This window comes from Chelonia mydas, chromosome 11 (assembly GCF_015237465.2).
Source record: "Chelonia mydas isolate rCheMyd1 chromosome 11, rCheMyd1.pri.v2, whole genome shotgun sequence".
NCBI lineage: Eukaryota > Metazoa > Chordata > Testudines > Cheloniidae > Chelonia > Chelonia mydas.
Genome location: NC_051251.2, coordinates 12370418 through 12390781, shown reverse-complemented (window position 1 = coordinate 12390781; position 20364 = coordinate 12370418). Strand labels below are relative to the sequence as shown.

Genomic DNA, 20364 nt, shown 5'->3' with positions numbered 1-20364 from the left:
CAGACTCCCTCAAATACCCCTACCAAGGGGAAATTCATACCACTTTACAGGTTAACCTTGTGTCTAGGCCAAAGTCTTCTCTGCTCTGTCAGTGTGCTCTGTAAGATGCAGAGTTATATTTGGAAGCTCCTTTCATTACGGAGGGTCTTAAGTGTGGATTTTAATTTTTCATTCTTCTTGCTTTCAAACCACTGAGCAAAACTGGCCAAGAATTTGGATTGACAAAACTATTATTCTTGTTTTTTAAAAATGCCTCCAAAATGTAGGGGTTTTCCCTCCATTTCCATTTGCCAGTTACAAATCACAGACTGCAGATAGGATTCTGAGATGCAGTGGTAGCCCAGCACAAAAGGGTGATATATATATACAATGGTGATGTATAAAACCCCCAGACAGGACTGGGTCATTACAGTACCTGTTTGGCACTGCGCTCAAAGACCACGTACTGTTGGCACTGATCTAATCTCCGTTTCTTCAAAGTCCAGAAGTGAAGAACCCGGTTCTCTCTCTGCAGCAGCTCACTCAGAATGGCTGTGGGGCCAAGCAGAATGGCTCTATAAGTGGACGCAGACATAAACCAACAAAGCCTGAGCTCATTTCACTGTCACAAGGGTGAACTTGCAGGAGTAGAGCCCTTCAGACCATCCTTCTTAAACAAACCATTGGGTTAAAAAAGACTAGTGACAAAAATACAATACAATATTGCAGTATAAGCTAATATAGTTCCCCATGTGGACATTCTCTGTTCCAAAATAAAAGTGATTTTATTCCAGAATAATTACTCTGCTTTAGAAGCTCACTAATTATTCTGGAATAAAGTGACTTTTATTCCAGAGTAGAGTGTCCACATGGGGAGCTATTGTGGACTAGTTTATTTGGCAATAGCCATCCAGTCAAGCCCTGCTTGAGGACCAAGGCCCAAATTCAGCAAGAAACCTAAGTATGTGAGTAGTCTCGTCAAAGTCAATAAGGACTAGAGCTGGGTGAAATTTTTAGATGCAATTGTTTTCACACAAAAAAATGCAAATTTGAGTCAACCAAAACACTTTGTAAATTTGTGTTGAATTCACCAAATTGTTTTGGTTGAACACCCCTCCTCCCCCATTAGAAAAAGTTGAAACATTCATTTTGACATTTTCTAAATGAAATGTTTCAACATTTTGATCCAAAACCACTTTTTGCTTTGAATCTTACTTACATGTTATTAATTTTTTTAAAGGTAAAAACACCCCAGAAACAAAATGAAATGAAACATTTTGTTCAACCTGTAATGAATTTTTTATTTTTTTTTCAGTTAGCTGAAAAATTCAAAAACATTTCATTTCAGGTTAACCTAAAATGATTCCCCCCCTCTTTTTTGGTTTGGCCACTGAACTGAAAAACTGATTATCTGCATGCTTACATAAGGACTACACACTAGCATACTGTTAGGCATGTGTTTATGTACTTTGCTGAATCAGGGTCCATAATTTTTAATGGGAACAGAAATCACAGAGTGACAAAATATAACCAATTTGTCAAATTCATGGACAACTTTAGCTAAATATGAGATTAAATCTGGCACCAATAGAAACACTAGCATTCATAGAAAGAAAAAGTGTCTTTTGTAATGATCAGAGGCATTTTTATCATCTTACTGAGTACAAATAACCCAGGTTCCTGCTCTCTTGTTATTAATCTATATGATGTCTGCATTGCCATTAATCTGCTCCTTTCTACAACTTCACAAGTAATTCAATAATAAAAAAAATTGCTTAGTTCTGCAGATTCACTTAGGCTCGTCTTTAGCAGCACCTCACATGATTGCTGGGGATAGATTAGCAACTGTTCGATTAAGAGTGGGGGAGTAGCAGTGGAAACATAGCCAAAAACTTCAAATATATCATTATGTTGCAACAATGTTCTTTTGACCAAGTGAAAGAGACTAGTGAAGGACAGGACAGTTGGTTAGTGCTTGATGTGGCAGCGTGATTTGGAATATAAAAAATGAATTGATGAGTTGCATTCTGATGACAAGCATATTGCGATTTTGATTTTCTGCTTTTCTTGGCAGGAAAGGAGTGTAATGAGATCTTATACTTGATTTGTGTCTATTCTTACTTTCATAGGTTTTAAGGCCAGAAGGCATTTATGATCATCCTGTCTGACCTCCTGTATCACACAACCCATGGAACTCCACCCTGTGATTCCCGTAGACTTCATCCAAATGAGAGGAGCCCCAGAGCCAGTGTTTTCTGATGTCCATTTAACATTCACCAAAGTTAGTGTTTTGTATGAGAAACTCGGTCTAATAGAGAAAGGAACGCCTTCATAAAGGTCCCAAGATGTTGTTAAAGTTATTGATAATGGATGTTGTTTCAGTTATAGAAGGTAATAAGCTTCTGGGCTCCTTTATGACATGTCTAGAAGACTTAGGATGATGAGAATCTGACATCTAGGTTGGTGAGAGAAAAAATCTTAATGCTGCCATTGCATCAATGCACCAACCTTTCACTTGCTGCTCAGGCCCCCTGGTATGGCTTGCTACTCCAGGCATACTGACGTTGTTCCTGTGAATGTACTTGAGGAATACTTCAGCGTTCCTTCGTGCTAACGTGCAGGCCTATGGAAACCCCGCAAGAGAAGAGTTACCGTCGCAAAAGTAAAAATAAAACAAGAGGAAATTTATTAAATAGTGAGTTTTTCTCTTGACCTCCAGAAGCAGGTCCTCATGCATGAAAGAATTCTGGAGCACAACATCTGACAGTCACATACACCACACATCACGTACTAAACTAACAATCTCATTCATGGATGGTGCATTACACAGTATTAAAATACCTGGCTATTTAGAAACAATGGCTGATTTAATTTCCTGAAGCAAATTAATGATGCTAATAAAGTAATTGTGCAAAGATCTGGTACAGAGCATACATTTTTAATCTAGCAGAAATCGACTGATAAATTTATGAATGTGATTATATGATAGGGTTGCCTGCAATAGCAAAGACTGAACTTGATAACACAGGAGGCCCCTTCCAGTGCTATGCGACCATTAATGCCTCATGAAGTTTGCTCATTGCATACCACAATGAGTGATCTATATATTTCACTTTTTAAGACTGGCCTATGTGAGTAGTTTCAAATAAGTATAATCATTTGTAATGGGTGGCAGGCTCCTGGCTCGTTGACATTCAAGCCAGCCAGCTCAGCAGCTCATATGGTCTAACACCTGGATGGCAGGCAGAAAGCCCAGAATCAACCCTGATGCTGCCCTGTGGAGGTGAAATCTACTTCATGCATCTCTAATTCATTAGTTACATGGAATTCTACACATTGTAAATTTCAAATAAGCACATATGAAATGCCTTGTAGTATCTGGTATTTTAAATTTTCAGAATAAATAATTTTGCGAACAAATAATACTATTTTTGTAGCAATTAACATGCTCCAACTGTAATGCAAATGTTCCCTAATTAATGCTTGCAATGCCTCTCCCAGGTAAGTATTACTATCCCCATTATACAGGTGGGAAACTTGCCCAGAGGTTACACAGCAGGTCGGTAGGAGAGCTGGGATTAGAATTTAGAACCTCCTGCCCTGCAAGTGCAAAAACATCGCTCTAAACTGCTCTGCCTCCTAGAAAATAAATTACTATAATAATACTTAATAATGCTGTTCTTCCAAGCCTGAAAGAGTTTCCGAGCAATTACAGAAGTACCTTGAGAAAAGCCTCCTTCTGTTCCAGATGCTTGCTGATAAGGGGGATGACATGGTCTATCTCAGCTGCTGGTCCAAGCTTATCCCGACCTCCGCACCAATCTTCATCCCTTCTGTACTCCTGTTCCAGACTCTCCAGCACACTGCACACCTGAAGAATGGCCCCAAAACACAGCAGCGCAGTTACCAGAGTGATAATCAGCAACATAAAGATTCATTAAAAGCTGATTAGCTCGCTGTTAGACCAGTCAAAAGTGTTTCACAGATAAGTATTTGGAATCTCAGTCCATGGGAGCAGTGCCATCAGGGAGTGTTGGATATGTGGGTGCAAAGGGCCTCTTCACAGAAGGCCCTGTCATCCATTCTTCACACTAGGGATCCCTGCAGTTTGGGGCTGTGGTCTGTAACTCATCATGGTTAAGGGGAGAAATCCCACTCCCCCTCTAAGGAATAACAGGTGAGAAACCCTGAGGTTTATACTGGGATAGGGTTCCATCCGGCCCCAGAAGATCATTCAGGAAATGATCCCTATTCAGGAAAGGTGCTTTGACATGTGCTTAATCCCACTGAAGTCAACAAGATTTAGCACATGCTTGAAATTAAACACATGCTTAAATACTTTCCTGAAAGAGAACCTAAATCTGGAATTAATTTTCTTCAGCTGAACATTCGGTCTTGTCTGTGGCCAGTTTCCATAACAGTTTTTTAGAAAAGGTTATAGTTTAAATTGGTGTAACCCCATAGTGTTGATGCGGTTATACTGGTATAAGGCTGCTTAGGTATAGCTTACTGTGGTAAATTTACCAGAATGGGCCAACTAAACCCCTATAGTTAACCAGTATGGAAACAGTGTGCAGAGCAGCCCTTAATAGCTACAGAGCTTTTGCTGCTGTGAAAAGACTGCACGCTGATAGTGACTGACTGGGATTCTAAGTGCTCTATCGCCCATGTGCTAAGTCCCACTGATATCAAAAATATGTCCTTCAAACATTCTCCCAAATTTTCAGTGAAGGTGGATTTGACCACGTTCACACTTCCCACCAATATTCGTATGAACAAGGCTGATGTTCAGAGGAAGCTTGCATTTGTGAGAATGTCTGTGTGCAAATGTGCATGTTGACACAAGAACACTTATTTGCGCAGGAAGCGTGCCAGGTGCTGTACATGGAATAAGCATTTGGCTTACCTGCTTTTTATTTTGGGGTTTTTGAGGGCATCAAAATGTTTTGGAGTACTGGCCCTGAGGCAATTAACCAAACGAGATGAACAGCGTTGTGTGCATGCCTTTTACAAACAGGACTGCCTCATATATGCAAATGTCATTACTCTGTTACCATGATGAGGAAAAATTAGCATAAAGTCTGTTGTAAACACAGTCAGGAAGGAACTTGGATAACTTTAAATCATGGGAGTATAGGGGCAGCCAGAACAGCTGCTGTGGAACAGAGTTATGGAAAAGTACAAACATTTCTTACAATTCCCGAGCCCCAGCTTCTCTCCCACAGCTGCTCCCTACAGTTTTCCCCACTCCCTTTCTGAGAGTATCAAAGCCCCAGTTAGCTATTCAGGCTATCCTCCTGTGTATAAAAATTATTGTCATCTAATCAGGGAACAGAAACACCATGTGACCTAGATGACCAATCAAAAAGCCTGATTGTTGATGAACAATTACTTGCAGAGAACAGTTTGTGAGCTGAACTATCTTTACACCAAACATTCACTGAATAAAAGCAACCAATGAGCTGGACATGGCAATATGCTCATCAACAACCCACCAGTGGAAAAAGGGTCTAGATGTGACAAATAAACTACATATATTTTGACCAGCACTTCTCACTGCATAAGGCACCCATTTCTCCCTCAGTGAGTTTTTTTCCCCTCAGATACCTTTAGCAGCAGTAGTTCTTTTCAACCCTATGTATACTAAGGACAGTAACCATGTTCAAAAGTCTTGCCAGCCAAAGACACATGTAACAAGGTTTGCATTTACATTGAACATGGTTACAAATGCATTTAACAAACCATGTTGGAGACTAGCCAACGGGTAGTTTGTAACAAGGGGGGTTAGAAAAATCTCTTTCCATAATGGACAAATCAACTACACCCATTGCAGGGCATTGTTCTGCTCCTAATGTGGCTGGTCCTGACAGGGCCTGTCTGGCACTCTCAACTGCATGAACTAACTGCATGTGAATAATTCTGCAGGCATCAATGTAAATCACTGTTTCCTTTTGTATACCCAACCCAAAGACATGCAATGTGCACGCTAACACAAACTGCATGATTGTGCTAAGTTAAACCAAGAAATGCCATCTGAGCATCCATATGAGAAGCCCGGGGTAAGCAGACCTAATTCCCATTGATCTCAATAAGAGTTGCACTTGTTTATGCAAGGGATGGACTAATCCAACCATACCAGAAGCCAGTTCGAATGCACTTTGCAATATATAGACTCCTAGAACAAGGCAAGGTAGAGCTGATATATGATTCTTAGTGTGGTCTACATTACCTTGCCCTGTACTACTGGGTTAGGAGTGGCCACTCCATCATTTATTTCCTTTTTTTTTTTTTTGGTATCAGGATGCCTAACTAGTATTGATACTTCTGGCTAGGGCTCGTCAACAACTGTAAATATTAAGCGGGAGCAATTTCAAAGGAAAGAAACAAACTAACAGAGCCCTTTTAAAAAATGTTTGAAATAAAAGAAAAACACTAATCTAAATTCTAAACAAAAATATTGTGGTTTCAGGCTCTTTCCCTCCTTCACCCCCTTTCTCTTTCCCTTTTTCCCCCTGGGGGAAAGGGAGAGAAAAAACTCAAACTAAATATTTTTCATATCATTTTAATGAAAAGAAGAATGGGGGGGGGGACCACAAAAGTTTTCAGATAGTTCAAAGTGACATTTATCAAAAAAACCTTTCAGATGCAACAATTTTGACCAGCTCTACTTCTGGGTTTTGTGCCCGATACTCCAGACTCTCCATCCACACCTGGGGACTGCTCAAGTTAAGGTAGAAGAACCCTAAAGCTGAAGCTCTGTGCTATGCCCCAGAAAGCTACCATGGCCTGCAATTGTGAAAGGGGATTGGGAGCCAGTCAAGGTCCTCTGCAGATTAGAGAGTAACCAAGTGACTAGGAGGCTGATGCCACTAGTTGGTATAATCAAGATCTTTCCTGTTTAGGTTGGGAACCAGCTATGTTAGAGTATATGCTAGGACAACATTGTTCAGCTCACCTGCTCAGAGGTTTTATAGAAAGCAACTGACGCATTGACCAGCTTGAGCCTGTCCTCCATCTTCAACATCAGCTGTTGCCAATGTAATGCCACCTTTTCAGCACACTCCCGGATGGCATCAGCATCATAGTGCCCAGCCTGTAGCAACACTTCAGCCTTCTGCTGTACCTGCAGAGCACTCTGGTGTGTCTTCTGTAAGGAAGTGGCATGAAAGAGGGACTGTGTATGAGGGGAGGAAAAAGAGGTTTGTACAGATGTGCCAGGTGTATGGTAAAGAGATGAAGCGAGGTGTGAGCATGGAGAGGCGAGAGAGTGAAACATTTTCAGATAATTTTCTAGAATTAACAGTTATTTTTTATAAAGCACTTTGGTGCACTTTATTGACACAAGTACACAACACGTTGTTAGAGCTGGAGAGCAGCAAGCACTGGCGGATAAATGGGTAAACGCCATAGATTAGCTACTGCCACTATGGCAGTAACCTAGGAATCCTGATGGAATTACATACTTTTTGGAACCCAAAATTCAGCTAATGGCAATCAGGAGCTATATCTGGCCTCCACACGGTGCCTAATGCTCCCCACTCTGGAGCAAAGGATGAAAGCAACCAGCAAATCTATAACAGTTAGCAGACTAAGGGTCCAATCCTGAAACATTTAAACTCATAACTTTACTCACTTGAGTATTTCCATTAACGTAAAAGGGATTATTCATGTGAGAAAAGATATTCACTTGCCCAGCTGTCTGTGGGATCAGGCCCTAATATTCCAACCCATCAATTCCGGAAAATATGAAGGTGCCTTAAAGGGACCATTATCTCTTTTAATCTCTGTAAATGGCCGTTCAAAATTTATTATTAATAATAATAGTTTTATTTCATAATAAGGGCTTCTTTTGGGGGGGTTATTAATTTCATTTTTAAGGGTTTATTTTTAGCAATGTTTGAGTTTTATGTAGATGTCCAACAATTAGGGTTTTGGTACATACTGTATAATGTATATTATATATGTTACTCATTTGGTACATACTATATAACATATAGCTATATAACCTATATTATATATGTTACTCGTTACAGTGGCACAGGGATTCTCAAATTTCATTGCACTACAACCCCCTTCTGACAATAAAAATTATCACAGGGCCCAGGCGTGGGGACCAAAGCCTGAGCCCACCCAAGCCCCGCCACCCCAGGGCGAGGGGCAAAGTCAAAGCCCAATGGCTTCAGCCCCAGGCAGGGGGCCTGTAACCTGAGCTCCACCAACCAGGGCTGAAGCCCTCGGGCTTGGGCTTTAGCTTCGACCCCAGCAAGTCTAAGCCAGCCCTGGTAACCTCGTTAAAACGGGGTCGTGACCCACTTTGGGGTCCCGACCCAGTTTGAGAACCACTGCTGTAGTATGTACTGTAATGAGTAATCCCTTTGTAATGTTTCCTAGTGCACTTTAACATAACACAGTTTCAAAGAGCGCTATGTTAAAGAGCACTGGGGAACCTCTAGTGCACACCAGACCAATTCATGCACAACGTATTAGTGCGCTTTAGAAATCACTTGCCTATAATCTGTATCACTGCTCCATGTACACTTGCCCATAGATACAAGTACCCATTTCCAGTGTTTATTGGATAAATACTGGTTTCATTTTTGTTTTGTTGGGAGTGTTTTATTGCTGTTTATCAATTAAAACCTAAAATCAGAAGCCCTATTCATAATTCATGACAGAATTTGAGCCCCCTGGATTTTAAAAAGTTTAGTGATCTTGACTCCCCATGCCTTGTACCATCTAATATGCCACAATAATATTTCATGTCAAATATGTTACTGTAAGGGGAGTTGCAGTCACATCACCCTCGGGGAATGCCAGGAGACCAGGGTACCTCCTGGAGTCCTCTGGCTGTGCTGACTGGAGGAGTAATTTACTACAGTAATTTAAGGCTTTTAGGGATGTATGAGGGCCAGGGTGTAGGAGGGACATAATCATGAATCCACACACTCTTCATCCTTTTTCATAGCTATTACTCCCAGGGGGAGCAACAGAGTAGCAGACTCTGCACACCCCTGAGTGCAAGGGCAGCCCTTATGCAGGCTGCCAACATGAAGACCACTCCTCAGTCCTTCCCCCCTCATCTGGTGTGGCTGCACGGAGGGGGTACTGTTTAGCCCAATATTTTGATTTTATTTTTAACCTTCTGTAAGGAAACCCAAGTCTCCTAAAGACACATCTAGTCTTTGTTTCGTTTTTAACTGTTAATGCCAAATTCACACTTGATACATTTATGATCTAATCCCTGAACCAGGAAAGGAGCTTGAAAACCTCTGGTAATATACTGTTGAATAATGCAATGTAGAGAAAACTATTAGCAAAAAGGATGAATAATTGGCAGAAATATTTAGGAAGATGTTCAAGAACAACTGGTTTAATTTAATATCCAGCTGTTTTACTGCTGGTAGGGTGGTAATGCTTATTTTAAATAAACTTTAAAGAATTTTAAATGAAAATGAATGCAACATCTAGAAATCCTTTAGAGGCCTGTCTCTGCCCTATGTGCTTTGCAGATATCTCTCACATGTTGAGCTTTAAACACTATTAATATTTAATTTAGTGTTTTCTCCTTTGCAAACTTTCTTCCCCTACAATGTTGTAATCCTTTTCTCCCTATGTGGCTCGCATTTCCTGCTGAATACAAGTATCTCCCCAGTGGTAGCAGGCTGTGATACACAGACAGTGTGTATCCTTCCCCACAGTGCTGTCTGCCTAATGCTGCTAAGATTTAGTCAGCACAATACAATGCCAACCAGCTGATACATAATTTCCACCCTCCCTCTACCCCAGATACTAAACTTTTGCTTTTCCCGCAGGGAGCAACATCAGTGAAGAGCTACTCTTTCCTTAATCCTAGTAGAATTGGATCAAAAATCAAAATTATTTGCAGAGATTATAACCCCAAAACCAACTAGCAACACTGATAACATATGTCAGTTTCCTTAAAGTTTACAGGAGTATTTAATACAGTTTCTACTAAGCAAAGTACTCTCCCAAATCTCCCTCTATGGAGATGTTATTTTCATGGCAATTGCAAGTTTGACGCTAGCTAGTTTTTTTTGTTTTTAACACATTTTGATTACAGGAGGAGACCTGAGGAAAGACAGCATGTTCCTTTACCCATGAAAATTGTAACCATTAGAGTAATAAGCTAAGGGACTAGACACTCCTTAATCAGCGTGAATGGGAGAAGGAAATACATCCCTTAGTATGTCACCGGTGTAATATCAAATGCAGTGACAGATTGTAATCACATTGCTTAATGCAATACTGGAAGATGCTGAGCTACTACAGTGTTGAAAGAAGAACAGGAGTACTTGTGGCACCTTAGAGACTAACAAATTTATTAGAGCATAAGCTTTCGTGAGCTACAGCTATAAAAACATATTATATAAATCTCCAAACCAGGGCAATATAACTCTGTGCTGTCCCATGGAAAGGGCTTGTGGCAAAACCACAATTTAGACAACAGTTAGTACAAACTTTACTTCTCTATTCTGACAAAACAATATTTTAGGAGAGCTCTTCTTTCCTGAACTTCCCCTGTTCATTCCAAAACAGGAGAATTACATCAGACAGAGATTTCATCTGAGAGGGTGCTTTAATATTCAGTGATAAATATATTCATAATGGTGGGTCCTGGAAATAATCTACGAATCTTGTTCTCAGAAAGAAACTGACTTTGTGAACTTTTCTTATTTCAAGTTCACTTCCAAGAATGTTGATTGGGTCATAACATTAGCAAAGGAATTACCAGGATGTGTGTGTCTGGAGTTTTCATGAATGCCACTGTTTACATCTGACAGCAAAAGGACTAGCTATTGATGAGAAATAATTTATGTCACTGTTAACCTCCTGCTACCTTATGAGGTCAGTGATAAATTGCCTTTTCAAAGATTATTTTTTCTTTTTCTTCAAGCAAACAATGGTTTGATGTATGCCTGAGAGACAGCCCCATCTATACTGTTTATCTGGGAAAGAGAAGCAAAATGTTCCCATTGGTGTTACCTCTATAGCCAGTTGGAATTGCTCATGTTCTCGCTGGAGCTGCTCAGCTTCTGAAAGGGAGCTTGCGTTGACTAGGCTGGCATTGAGCATTGATTCCCCATTCCGAATCCAGCCGAGCACCTGTACAGAAAGGATATGTTGAAAGGTTATCTAGATCTGATTGTCCATGCAGTCACATAACCTAGTGATTCAGCCCACCTGAAGAAATGTATTTTGCTTAACATGGTCTGAGTGCAAGTCAATCGGTAGTAGATAAATCCTGGGATAAGGACTGACTTCATTACATAAATAATATTAATTGTCAAAGAGACAAAAGGTCACACTGTAGAAGTTATTGCTTGAAAAATTATAAGACATTGCAGGGGTATTTAGATAGCAAGGAAGTGCCCAGTGTCATCTGAAGTTTTGATTACAAAAGTGAATATTCCTCTGTGTAAATGCCACGGGGCAGAAATGCAAAGGGTAATAGAGCAGAGTTCAAATTAGACAGGCTCTTCCACTGCTTTTTCAAATTCCTGTCCATATTTATGTTTGAAAGGTCACATTTTCACCTTAAAAGCTGCTTTGTTGTACTTACATCTTATTAGCAAATAAAACAGTTCTTAGCAAAGCGTCGTGGAGACCAGGGGCATGATTCTGATCTCACTTTTAAATGAAATCAGGGTCAGGCCCATTGACTTTAGGAGCCCACAGTAGCTAGCAATGTGAGTTCTCATGCCCTGTACTGTATTTTTTCAACCACCAAGCCTCTGGCACAGGATTAGGTGAAAGAGATGGTTTGTCAGGTCCCATGGAGACTCACGGTTTGGATGCTTCTAAGGAACTCTCTTCATATTTGCTGAAACAAAAAATGGGCCCATTTCTACATGAGAGTTTGACTAGTTTTAATCAAAGCATCCCTCTCCCCTCAGTGTGAACACCAAGAAATTTGGAGGAAGGTTAGGTCTGATCTGGATCACAGACGAAGCTCTACAACTCAGGCTCACCTCTACTGTTGTCCATAGCCTTCTCTGAACACATTCTTGATAGCAGTATGCCAACAATTCCTTGACCAGTGTGGACAAACTCTTCTATAGACAAGGGCCCATGGATTTTATAGACAAGGAACCCCCTTTACTCTATAGCATGGGTTTGTAACAGTTTATCCCTGTTTACACTGGGCAGGGATCCATATTAGCAAACACAGAGTTTAAGGATGCTTCTTGATTACATTGTTTCAAAAAGGAGGGTGTCCTGTATCCACAGTAACCCTAGTGACAGAGAACTCTTTTAGACCTGTAGCTATCCCACCTTGAACTGTGATCTCATTGTCATAGTATTCAGCCTTCCAGAAGTTCTCCATTTATCCTTGCTTGTCCTGTTCATTTTTATCTTTCTTGTTTGGACTAGCATGAATCAGGTGGGGCACAATGAAGTATTCCTTCAATTTGCACTTAAAAATTGGTCCAGTTCTTCTTGATTTCAATGTGCATTGTTTCTTCTTACACGTTTGCACAGAGTGCAATTTCCATCTTCATTCTCTAATCTTACTCTGTGATTCTTATTCTGCACTTGTACAGTTTAGCCCCCCGCCTTTCAAAACTGTCCTCCTTGCTCCATAAGTATATTTGCACTTATCTACGAATAATGCAAATATCCTTGATATTCTCTTGGATATCAATTTTCTCAAAAATGTAAGTGAACAATTCCCCCCCCCCGATCATTATGTGTCCAATCCTGCTACCTTTACTGATGTTGAATAGTATCCTATTCTGCAAGTAGTCCCACAGGTTTCAATAAGGGCTTGAATCAAAGACCACTGAAGTCAAGAAGTATCTTTCCATTGGCTTCAATGGCTTCTGATCAAGCTCTTAGATTACTTTTGGAGTAAGGCACACTGTCAGGATGGCAGAATTGGGCTGTATATATATGTATGACAGATTTACCAGAACATTTTTTTAAAAACCAGTGGAAACGCATTCTGCTATTTTAAAACACTTTGTCCAAAAATAATCACTCAAACTGCACATGTAAGTTCCTGGATGAATTTGCCTACAAGTCTTAGTCCTATTTTCTGTTAATGTAGCTGCAAATTATTGCAAGAAATCCAGCCTTATTTTACAAGTTGTTACATCCAGTTCACAAATGCATAGGAAATCCTTACTGCCCAATCACTTTCACAAATGTAGCTCAGGATCTATACAGCTTTGAAATTCAATAACTTTGGTTTACCATTCTAGATAGCAATTTATCTTTTGTCCCTCTTCTCCCCCACAGTGATTCATTCAAGTGCCTTAAAGGAACAATTTTTCCTCCTCCCTACATCATACACCACCCTCCTCACAGCCATTTGCCTCCCTCTGGGATAAGGAAATTAGTTGTCCCTAGGAGGAAAAAAGGGAACCAGTCTACACATGTAGCTGACCCTAATTTGTAGAAAATAACATTCTGCTCAAGTCAGCAGTAGGGCAGTCTTGATCTCTCAGCTCTCTCTCTTTCATCAGCAGGTGCTACTGTTGCTGTGGGAAACACAACAGAGTTTCTGAGAAAAAGGAATGGGATTACCACACAACCATCTTTTTGTCTACGATTTTGTATAATCCCCCAGACCAGTAAGCCCATGTATGACAAACTACACTGTACCAAGATTTGAAACTCTGTCTCTTTTAGGAAGGAATTAACTAAAGGATCACCGTAGCTGGACAAGATATGAAGTGACAACAGCATAACCCAGCAAACACTTTCACGTTTTTGCTGAACTGCTGGCTGACCTGTGCCTTTGTGATTTTTTTTTAAAAACAGGAGTATTTTCTTTTAGAAAAGCAGTAGCTGAGCATAATCATTCTTTTAAAAAAGTGATCAGAATGTCACAGGGAATTTTAGGAAGCAGCCTTCATTTATCAAACCTTTAAGCTGAAATTTTCTAAAATATTAGATTTAGATGCAGAATTATTTTAGGAATTTGTCTCTCTACATCCAGCTTCAGAAACCTCAGCCTTAAAAGTCAGGTTGGCTGTAAACACAGGGCAATGGACTGGATGACATAATAGGACTTATTTTCTAACATCTGTGGTAATGAGATATCCTCCCTGTACTTGATTTCTCTGGGCAACAGCCACCTTGACCCAATGAAATCAATAATTTGCATCTTAAAGCAGAGTTCTGTTCTTCCGTCTTGTCAATCATGTTATGTTTACACAATGGCTCTGAAAAAACCTACTTTACAAAAATGACAAATGCCTGATCTAGCCCAATAAACACTGGAAACGTAAGTGGTACATCTGTCACTCTGCCTTTCATCTCACTGTCTGAAAGCAGGTGAGCACACATATTATATGTGCTGCAACTAAAAATAGTTAGCGGGGTTGGGCATGGCATTTCAGCCTTGATTCTTCATTCCCTGCAGTCTGTTGGCTTCATTCAGTGACACTTTTACCAAAATTTTTGGTTACATTTTCTTCTCATGAAACTGAGGTACTAACAATATTGATGAAAGCCAGGTGTGTACCTACATGGCTTAGGGCAGGCTCTTCCACTCAGCTATTTTGTGAACCTGAGTCTATTCTGATTGGTCAGGTAAGTCAAAAGGCATCATTTCTGCTCCCTAATTAGAAGAATGCACAAGTACTTAAAGTGTAAATATTCATTAATTTAAATCAGTAAAACTCAATCACTTGTGAAAATCATTTGCATGAGCAAAATGGATTTGATAAAAATTGCAAGTTGAATATTCACAGATGTTTTGCAGTATTCACTGACATCTAGTAGTAACACACTAGTGCTACTCTACCATCTAGTAGCAACACTAATCTGCACTCTACTTTCCTCTGATATCTGGGTAAGGAAGATTTGGGAAGCAGGAAGAGGAGACAGAAAGGTCAGCTGTATACTGCACATTCTAATCATCCTCAGATCTGTGGATCCTATGGCTCTCCTTAATTTCAGTGGAAACTAAAACTTCATACAGCTCTGAAAATGTATTATCTAGTCTGCAGAGATTCAAAGCTAGACACTGATCCTGCAAATGTTTACAAGTCATGTTGTTAAAGAGAAGCACATATGTAAATGTTTGCAGGATCAAAGCACTAGTGCTTTAACTCAGTGCCTCACTGGTCCTTTCGGCTTCCCTCCTGTTGATAGTATTTTAACATACTTTTTTGCTGTGTCCATTTGTTTAAAAACAATAACAGCCATTGCCCTCATGGTCGAGTGTCTACTTTTAGCACAACTGATCAATACCAGCTAAATTAATTGCCTATGTCTAAATGCCAATTACTTGGAAATCAATATTTTTTCTGCTTCACCAACTTCTCACAAATACAACTGTCTTTTATGTTGCTCAAGTTAAACAAACAACTGAAATAAACAACTCAGTAATAATGATTACAAGAAATTATTCTAAGCGTCTAAGTCAGGCTATAAATCAGAGCTCACTTTATATGCACTATAAAAACACACAGCTTGTTGGAAGTTTACCAGCAATGTAAAACCTTCCATCCTGTACTCACTACCTTCATTTTTCAGTTCAGATTTGTGTATCCTTATATTTCCAGTCAGAAAGCTTCAGCAACAATTTCTGAGTTTGTGAGTAATGTAACGAGTAGCCTTGTCATCACCACTCCTAAGTGTGATGCTGAATAATTTTTGATGTACTGTTACATTTGCAGTAGTTATTAGAGCTAAGAAGGGAAATCACATCTGATGACACAGGGTTCCAGGTGATTAGAAAGTTAGGAAGGACATTTTTATCCCTATGTATAGTGTTGTATGATCAGCTGCCTAGCATTGGCTGGGGGAAAGGGCAGGGCTTAGCCTTTCTCTGAAGCACCAGGTATGGATTGCTTCAGGAAGGATATGAGAACTGATGGTCTGAACAGGAATGACAAATCCTTTGTTTTGAAGCCTGTTCAATAATTATGTATGTTTCCAATTTAGAGTTAATCATCTTTACCTAAGCATCCTCATTTTTCTCCGTTCCGAAGCTTTGTACAAGTACTCTTTAGTGAAGTTGTTTGTAAGCAAAACTTGCACACAGGATAACTGTGTTAATCAGTATCAAAGGGAAGAACATTTAAGCTATAAAAAATGCGACAGTAATCTTCTAGGAGAGATTAACCTTGCTACTTGGTGTATTACTAAAGTCCTGTTTATCATAGCCCACCTTTTCTCATTTCCTTTCTTCCATCAATACTCATACTGTGTACAGAAGCACATTAGAATCTATCACATGCCCATTCCATCTGCAGGTCCAAAAGGAAAGTGAGGCCCAGTCAAATGCCCTCGGTCTGGTCTGCTTTATCCCATTTGTACCAACATTGCCAGTAAACTGAAAGATGGAGGCACTCTTGGATCAAAGGGCAGCAACATTCAAACCAGAACTTTGATGGCATCTGCTTTTCTTGCTTCATTTGCTCCTTCCTTTGAATGCCCAGCATCTCCTGGTCCTTCTTTTTAGGGCCTTTTCCCCAGTGTCACCTTCTACCTCCTCTGGCAGGCCTGGTACCTCTCAGCTTCTCTTCTCTACCATCTCTTTCACCTCTCTGTAGTTTATCAGTTTCTCATGATCCAACCCAATCACCCAGTCCACCTGGTTTTACAATCTACCATTCATAATGGCTGCAGAAGTGTTAGCATTGTATAAACTCTTCTTTAACAGGGTGCAAGAGGGATTCCCTTCACCCCATGGTAGTTCAGCTCAGCTGGAGTTTCTAGGACTGCCAGTGGTGCTAGGATCTCCTGGTCCATATACTCCAGGAGCTAACTGTGCTCACGAGCGCAAGGCGGGGAAAGGCTCCTTGCACCCTTCCCCCAAGGCCCAGTGAGCAACCATGCAGAGTTAGCCACAAACCTACTCCATAACGTTTGTTGAGAACTCTGATGGCACAAACATATTCACAAATGCTCATCATTGCTTATAGAAATGTACTGTTCTCAGCTTAGACTGTCTAAACTTTTTTTACAAGTAATTTTTCCAGCACTAATATTTATTTTTTGTGTACCTCTAACAAGCAGAGCTTTCATTTGCATATCAAAAGCTTCCTTGAGTACCCACCACAGCCAGGGCAAAAACCAATCACAAAGAGCCTTTTTCTCTGTGTATATGAGTTGTAATTAGGACTGGGAAATGTTTGGAGGTGAACATTTACATATTTTTTATCTGGTTTACAAGACCTGTTCACAAATTGACTCAGATTTACATGGTGCTTAATATTCTTTTAATTAAAATTTTGTATAGATGCTTCTAATATAGCCCCAAGACAATTCTCCGATCACTCTCCTATATTTATAGACTCGTTATTATCTGGGAATGTGCAGGCTAACACTAAGCAATGGCCTTTAAACAGACATTTCCTACAAATTACAGATTTAATCAATTTTGTTGAAGTGGAAATTAAAAATTTCTGGAGTTAAATAATTGCACCCACCCCAAGTCTCTCCAAAGAGGCCCAGTCATTTTCCTTATGACTGAAAAGCAGTAACAGTGGAACCCTCTTAGAGCAAAGCCATCTCTCCCCTGCAGAATGATTTCACTGTAAGCGGAAGTTTCACCAGGATTGTAATTACAATGCACTGAAACAATCATCGACTTATGTTCCAATTGGCTATAAGCAGAGTTTCACTGTTTCTGTGTCCTACTGTAATTAAACATGAGGGCCAAATTCTCCTCAGACTTCCAACTTGAAACTCCACCAATGAGTAAAGAAATTAATGTACAAGAATCTTTATTTTGCAGGTGATTCCCTTGCAGGTGATCTGAGGAGTTTCTTTTAGTATATCAGGGAAGCATCTGCCAGTTTCCAAGCAAGGACATCTCCTGGTAGTTATAGCCCAGCTCAAGACTCTTTTCAGGTTTCCAAAGGCCTTTTAATTCTATTAAACTGAAAAAAGTCAAGACTGGTTGCTTCATGTAGTCCTTTGGGTTACATTCAATTGTCATCAAATCTGAAGTGGACACCAAAGCTGGTGGGTTAGAAGGCACACAGGAGGAAAGAACTAACCAGCAACATGAGCTGGAGAGTCGAGAACACTGGGGCAGTGAGGGGAGATTGGGTACATTGGGTACTAAGAAAAGTAAAGTTTTATACCTAGTGAAAGGAAATAAATGCACAAATATAAAAAAGGGGAACAGGAATGGAAAGCCAAACAGCTGCCAGCATTGCATTAAAGGGAATTTCTTTTAATCTCATCTCCTTAATACTATCCTGCTATTATTGCTGCATAAGCCTTCCAAGTTCTATAGTTACAACAGGGAAGGAGAGGCTGGGAGGGTGAGTTGTGGGGGGAGAGGGGACATGTCCTTGAGAGGCTCTCTTCCTTAATATGAAAGATTTTGTGAACCAGTGATCTGTATTATTTCCACTCTGTCTCAGGTCACAGAGCATCACACTTTGAGATGGTCCACTTAAATGGCTCCAAACATGTATCCTCTTGGCATTCAAAGCTATGAAGCATGTGATTTACTGCAGAAACCTTTCCTAAATGAGACTTAAATAGATACAGACAGGAAACAGACTTTGGATTTACATGAGCCATTATGTTAAAATGCAAACATATGTACATGTTTCAGAACTCAGCCTAGTTTGCTGTTTCAGCACAATTTTACCAGAGCTACAGTAGGTGTCTGTGGCAACCAAATCTCAATTGACTCTCAAGAGCAAGTGCAATTTGGTAATGAGATGGAGACCATTCATTGTCTCAAGTGCTCTAAAAAGTGAAGGAAATTTGGACCAGACCAGCGATGAACAACAAGCCAAAATCAATATATTTTCCAATTTCACTAAGTGGTTGTGAATATGACTCATCCCCAGGAAACCAAATACAGCCACCTTATGATAGGGCACAGATATATTTCAGTTTGGCTCTTTTCAGGGGAAACTAGCTACAATAATTGACAGGTTAATAAGGAATAGGTTTTTTAGTATTCAGCTGAACAAATACAATGATTCTTAGCCATAGGCTTGCTGAAAGGTTACAGAGTTATGAAGGCTTTGATGGTTCAAATACTGTTAAGGAAACACTAATTCAAAGCAGCTATTTGTGTTCCTCTTGCAGGAATTAGACAGTTCAGTCTTATCACTTACATTTTTAGATGTTTGCTTTGTAGAATATTCTAAGACACAAGCCTATGAATGAAATTAACCAATCCTTGCTTCTGAGACCCACAGCTTTAGTTATCCAGAGTGCAGCCATCACTGTATTTCTCTAAAAACAATGCTGTAATAATGGGCCTGATCCAACCCCTTTCGAAGGTCAAGTGAAAGACTCACATTTACTTTACTGGGATTTGGACTGGGCCCAATAATAACAACATGTATTTCTAGAGTTTCTGTTGGGTCTGGTACTCTATGTTCTAAACCAGTGCTGCTGTGCGCTATTAAATAGCCACCAGGTTTCATTTCCGAATTGGCTACATTGCAGTAAGTGAAATGCTTGTTGTAATATAGTGTGTGAAATATCTGAAATAATTATAGAAAGAAAGACACTTTATAAACAAAGATATTATTAAAATATAGAGCCTTCCATTCAGAAGGGTTCCAAAGCACTTTATAAATTCCACACACTTTATACTGCCACCGAAATGCCAGGTGACTATATTTTCAAAATTAAAAACTAGGAGACTTTTCTGTTGACATTTTTGAAGGTTGCAAACAACTCATACAAAAGTGCACTTTTTTTTTTAACATGCACTAATGTCGCAAATGCCAGCTTCTGACTCAGCAGCCCCAAGTACGTATTTCTCAGAGTGAAGGATTTTTGCCGGTAATGTAATGTTCTGAACCAGTTTCTCATGAAACACTGAACAAGTGCAAACATTCACTTGTTGCAAAAGAACAGCTTTGATAGAGTCTATGCTCATTTGACTTTTCCCTGCACTCCAAACCCTGAACCCTTGTTCCACTGAACTCTTTTTTTCCTGGTAAACAGAGAGCATCTTTTACTCCCTAAAGTAATGTAATGAACAAACATTTGTAATTATTTAAAAAAAAAACAAAAACAGCAAACATTTTCATCGATGAAATGGAAAACTGGGATATTTCAAGTGATCAGAAAGACATACCCGGGGCATCCTATGAAAAACCCAGATTGTCCCATTAAATTAGGACATATAGTCATTTCACTGTAATGCAGCCACCTCTGGAGTGAAAAATTGCAGCTCTGCGGCACCATGCAACTGCATAGGACAGCAAGTGAAGAAATATTACACGTCCAAATGAAGCTACTGGGAAATTTAGGTAGGCAAAGCACAACTAACTGAGCTTTAATGTAATTGGGACTAGCAGACTAACACCCTAAAATTGTGAGATCCTAGGATAAAGACTACAAATAGTCAGGGTTCTACATCTTAACCAAAGATGATAACCTTGGTCGAGCTCCCCACAGATCAGTAATAATGCAAAAAAT

The 20364-nt window shown here is 39.8% G+C and overlaps 1 protein-coding gene across 6 annotated transcripts in view; it reads right to left on the bottom strand.

Annotated features, from left to right (window-relative positions):
• Positions 1-20364, bottom strand: part of KALRN (kalirin RhoGEF kinase) — a 746508-nt gene that overhangs the window by 227514 nt on the left and 498630 nt on the right. For 5 of the 6 annotated variants that reach the window (XM_043525781.1, XM_043525782.1, XM_043525784.1 and 2 more), the window contains exons 16-20: positions 10984-11103; positions 6935-7153; positions 3701-3850; positions 2488-2602; positions 416-531 (exon numbers count right to left, since the gene is read on the bottom strand). In XM_043525781.1, coding sequence (XP_043381716.1) covers positions 416-531; positions 2488-2602; positions 3701-3850; positions 6935-7153; positions 10984-11103 — 720 coding nt within the window. The remainder of the gene's footprint in view (positions 1-415; positions 532-2487; positions 2603-3700; positions 3851-6934; positions 7154-10983; positions 11104-20364) is intronic. The other variant, XM_043525783.1, reaches the window with a different exon arrangement.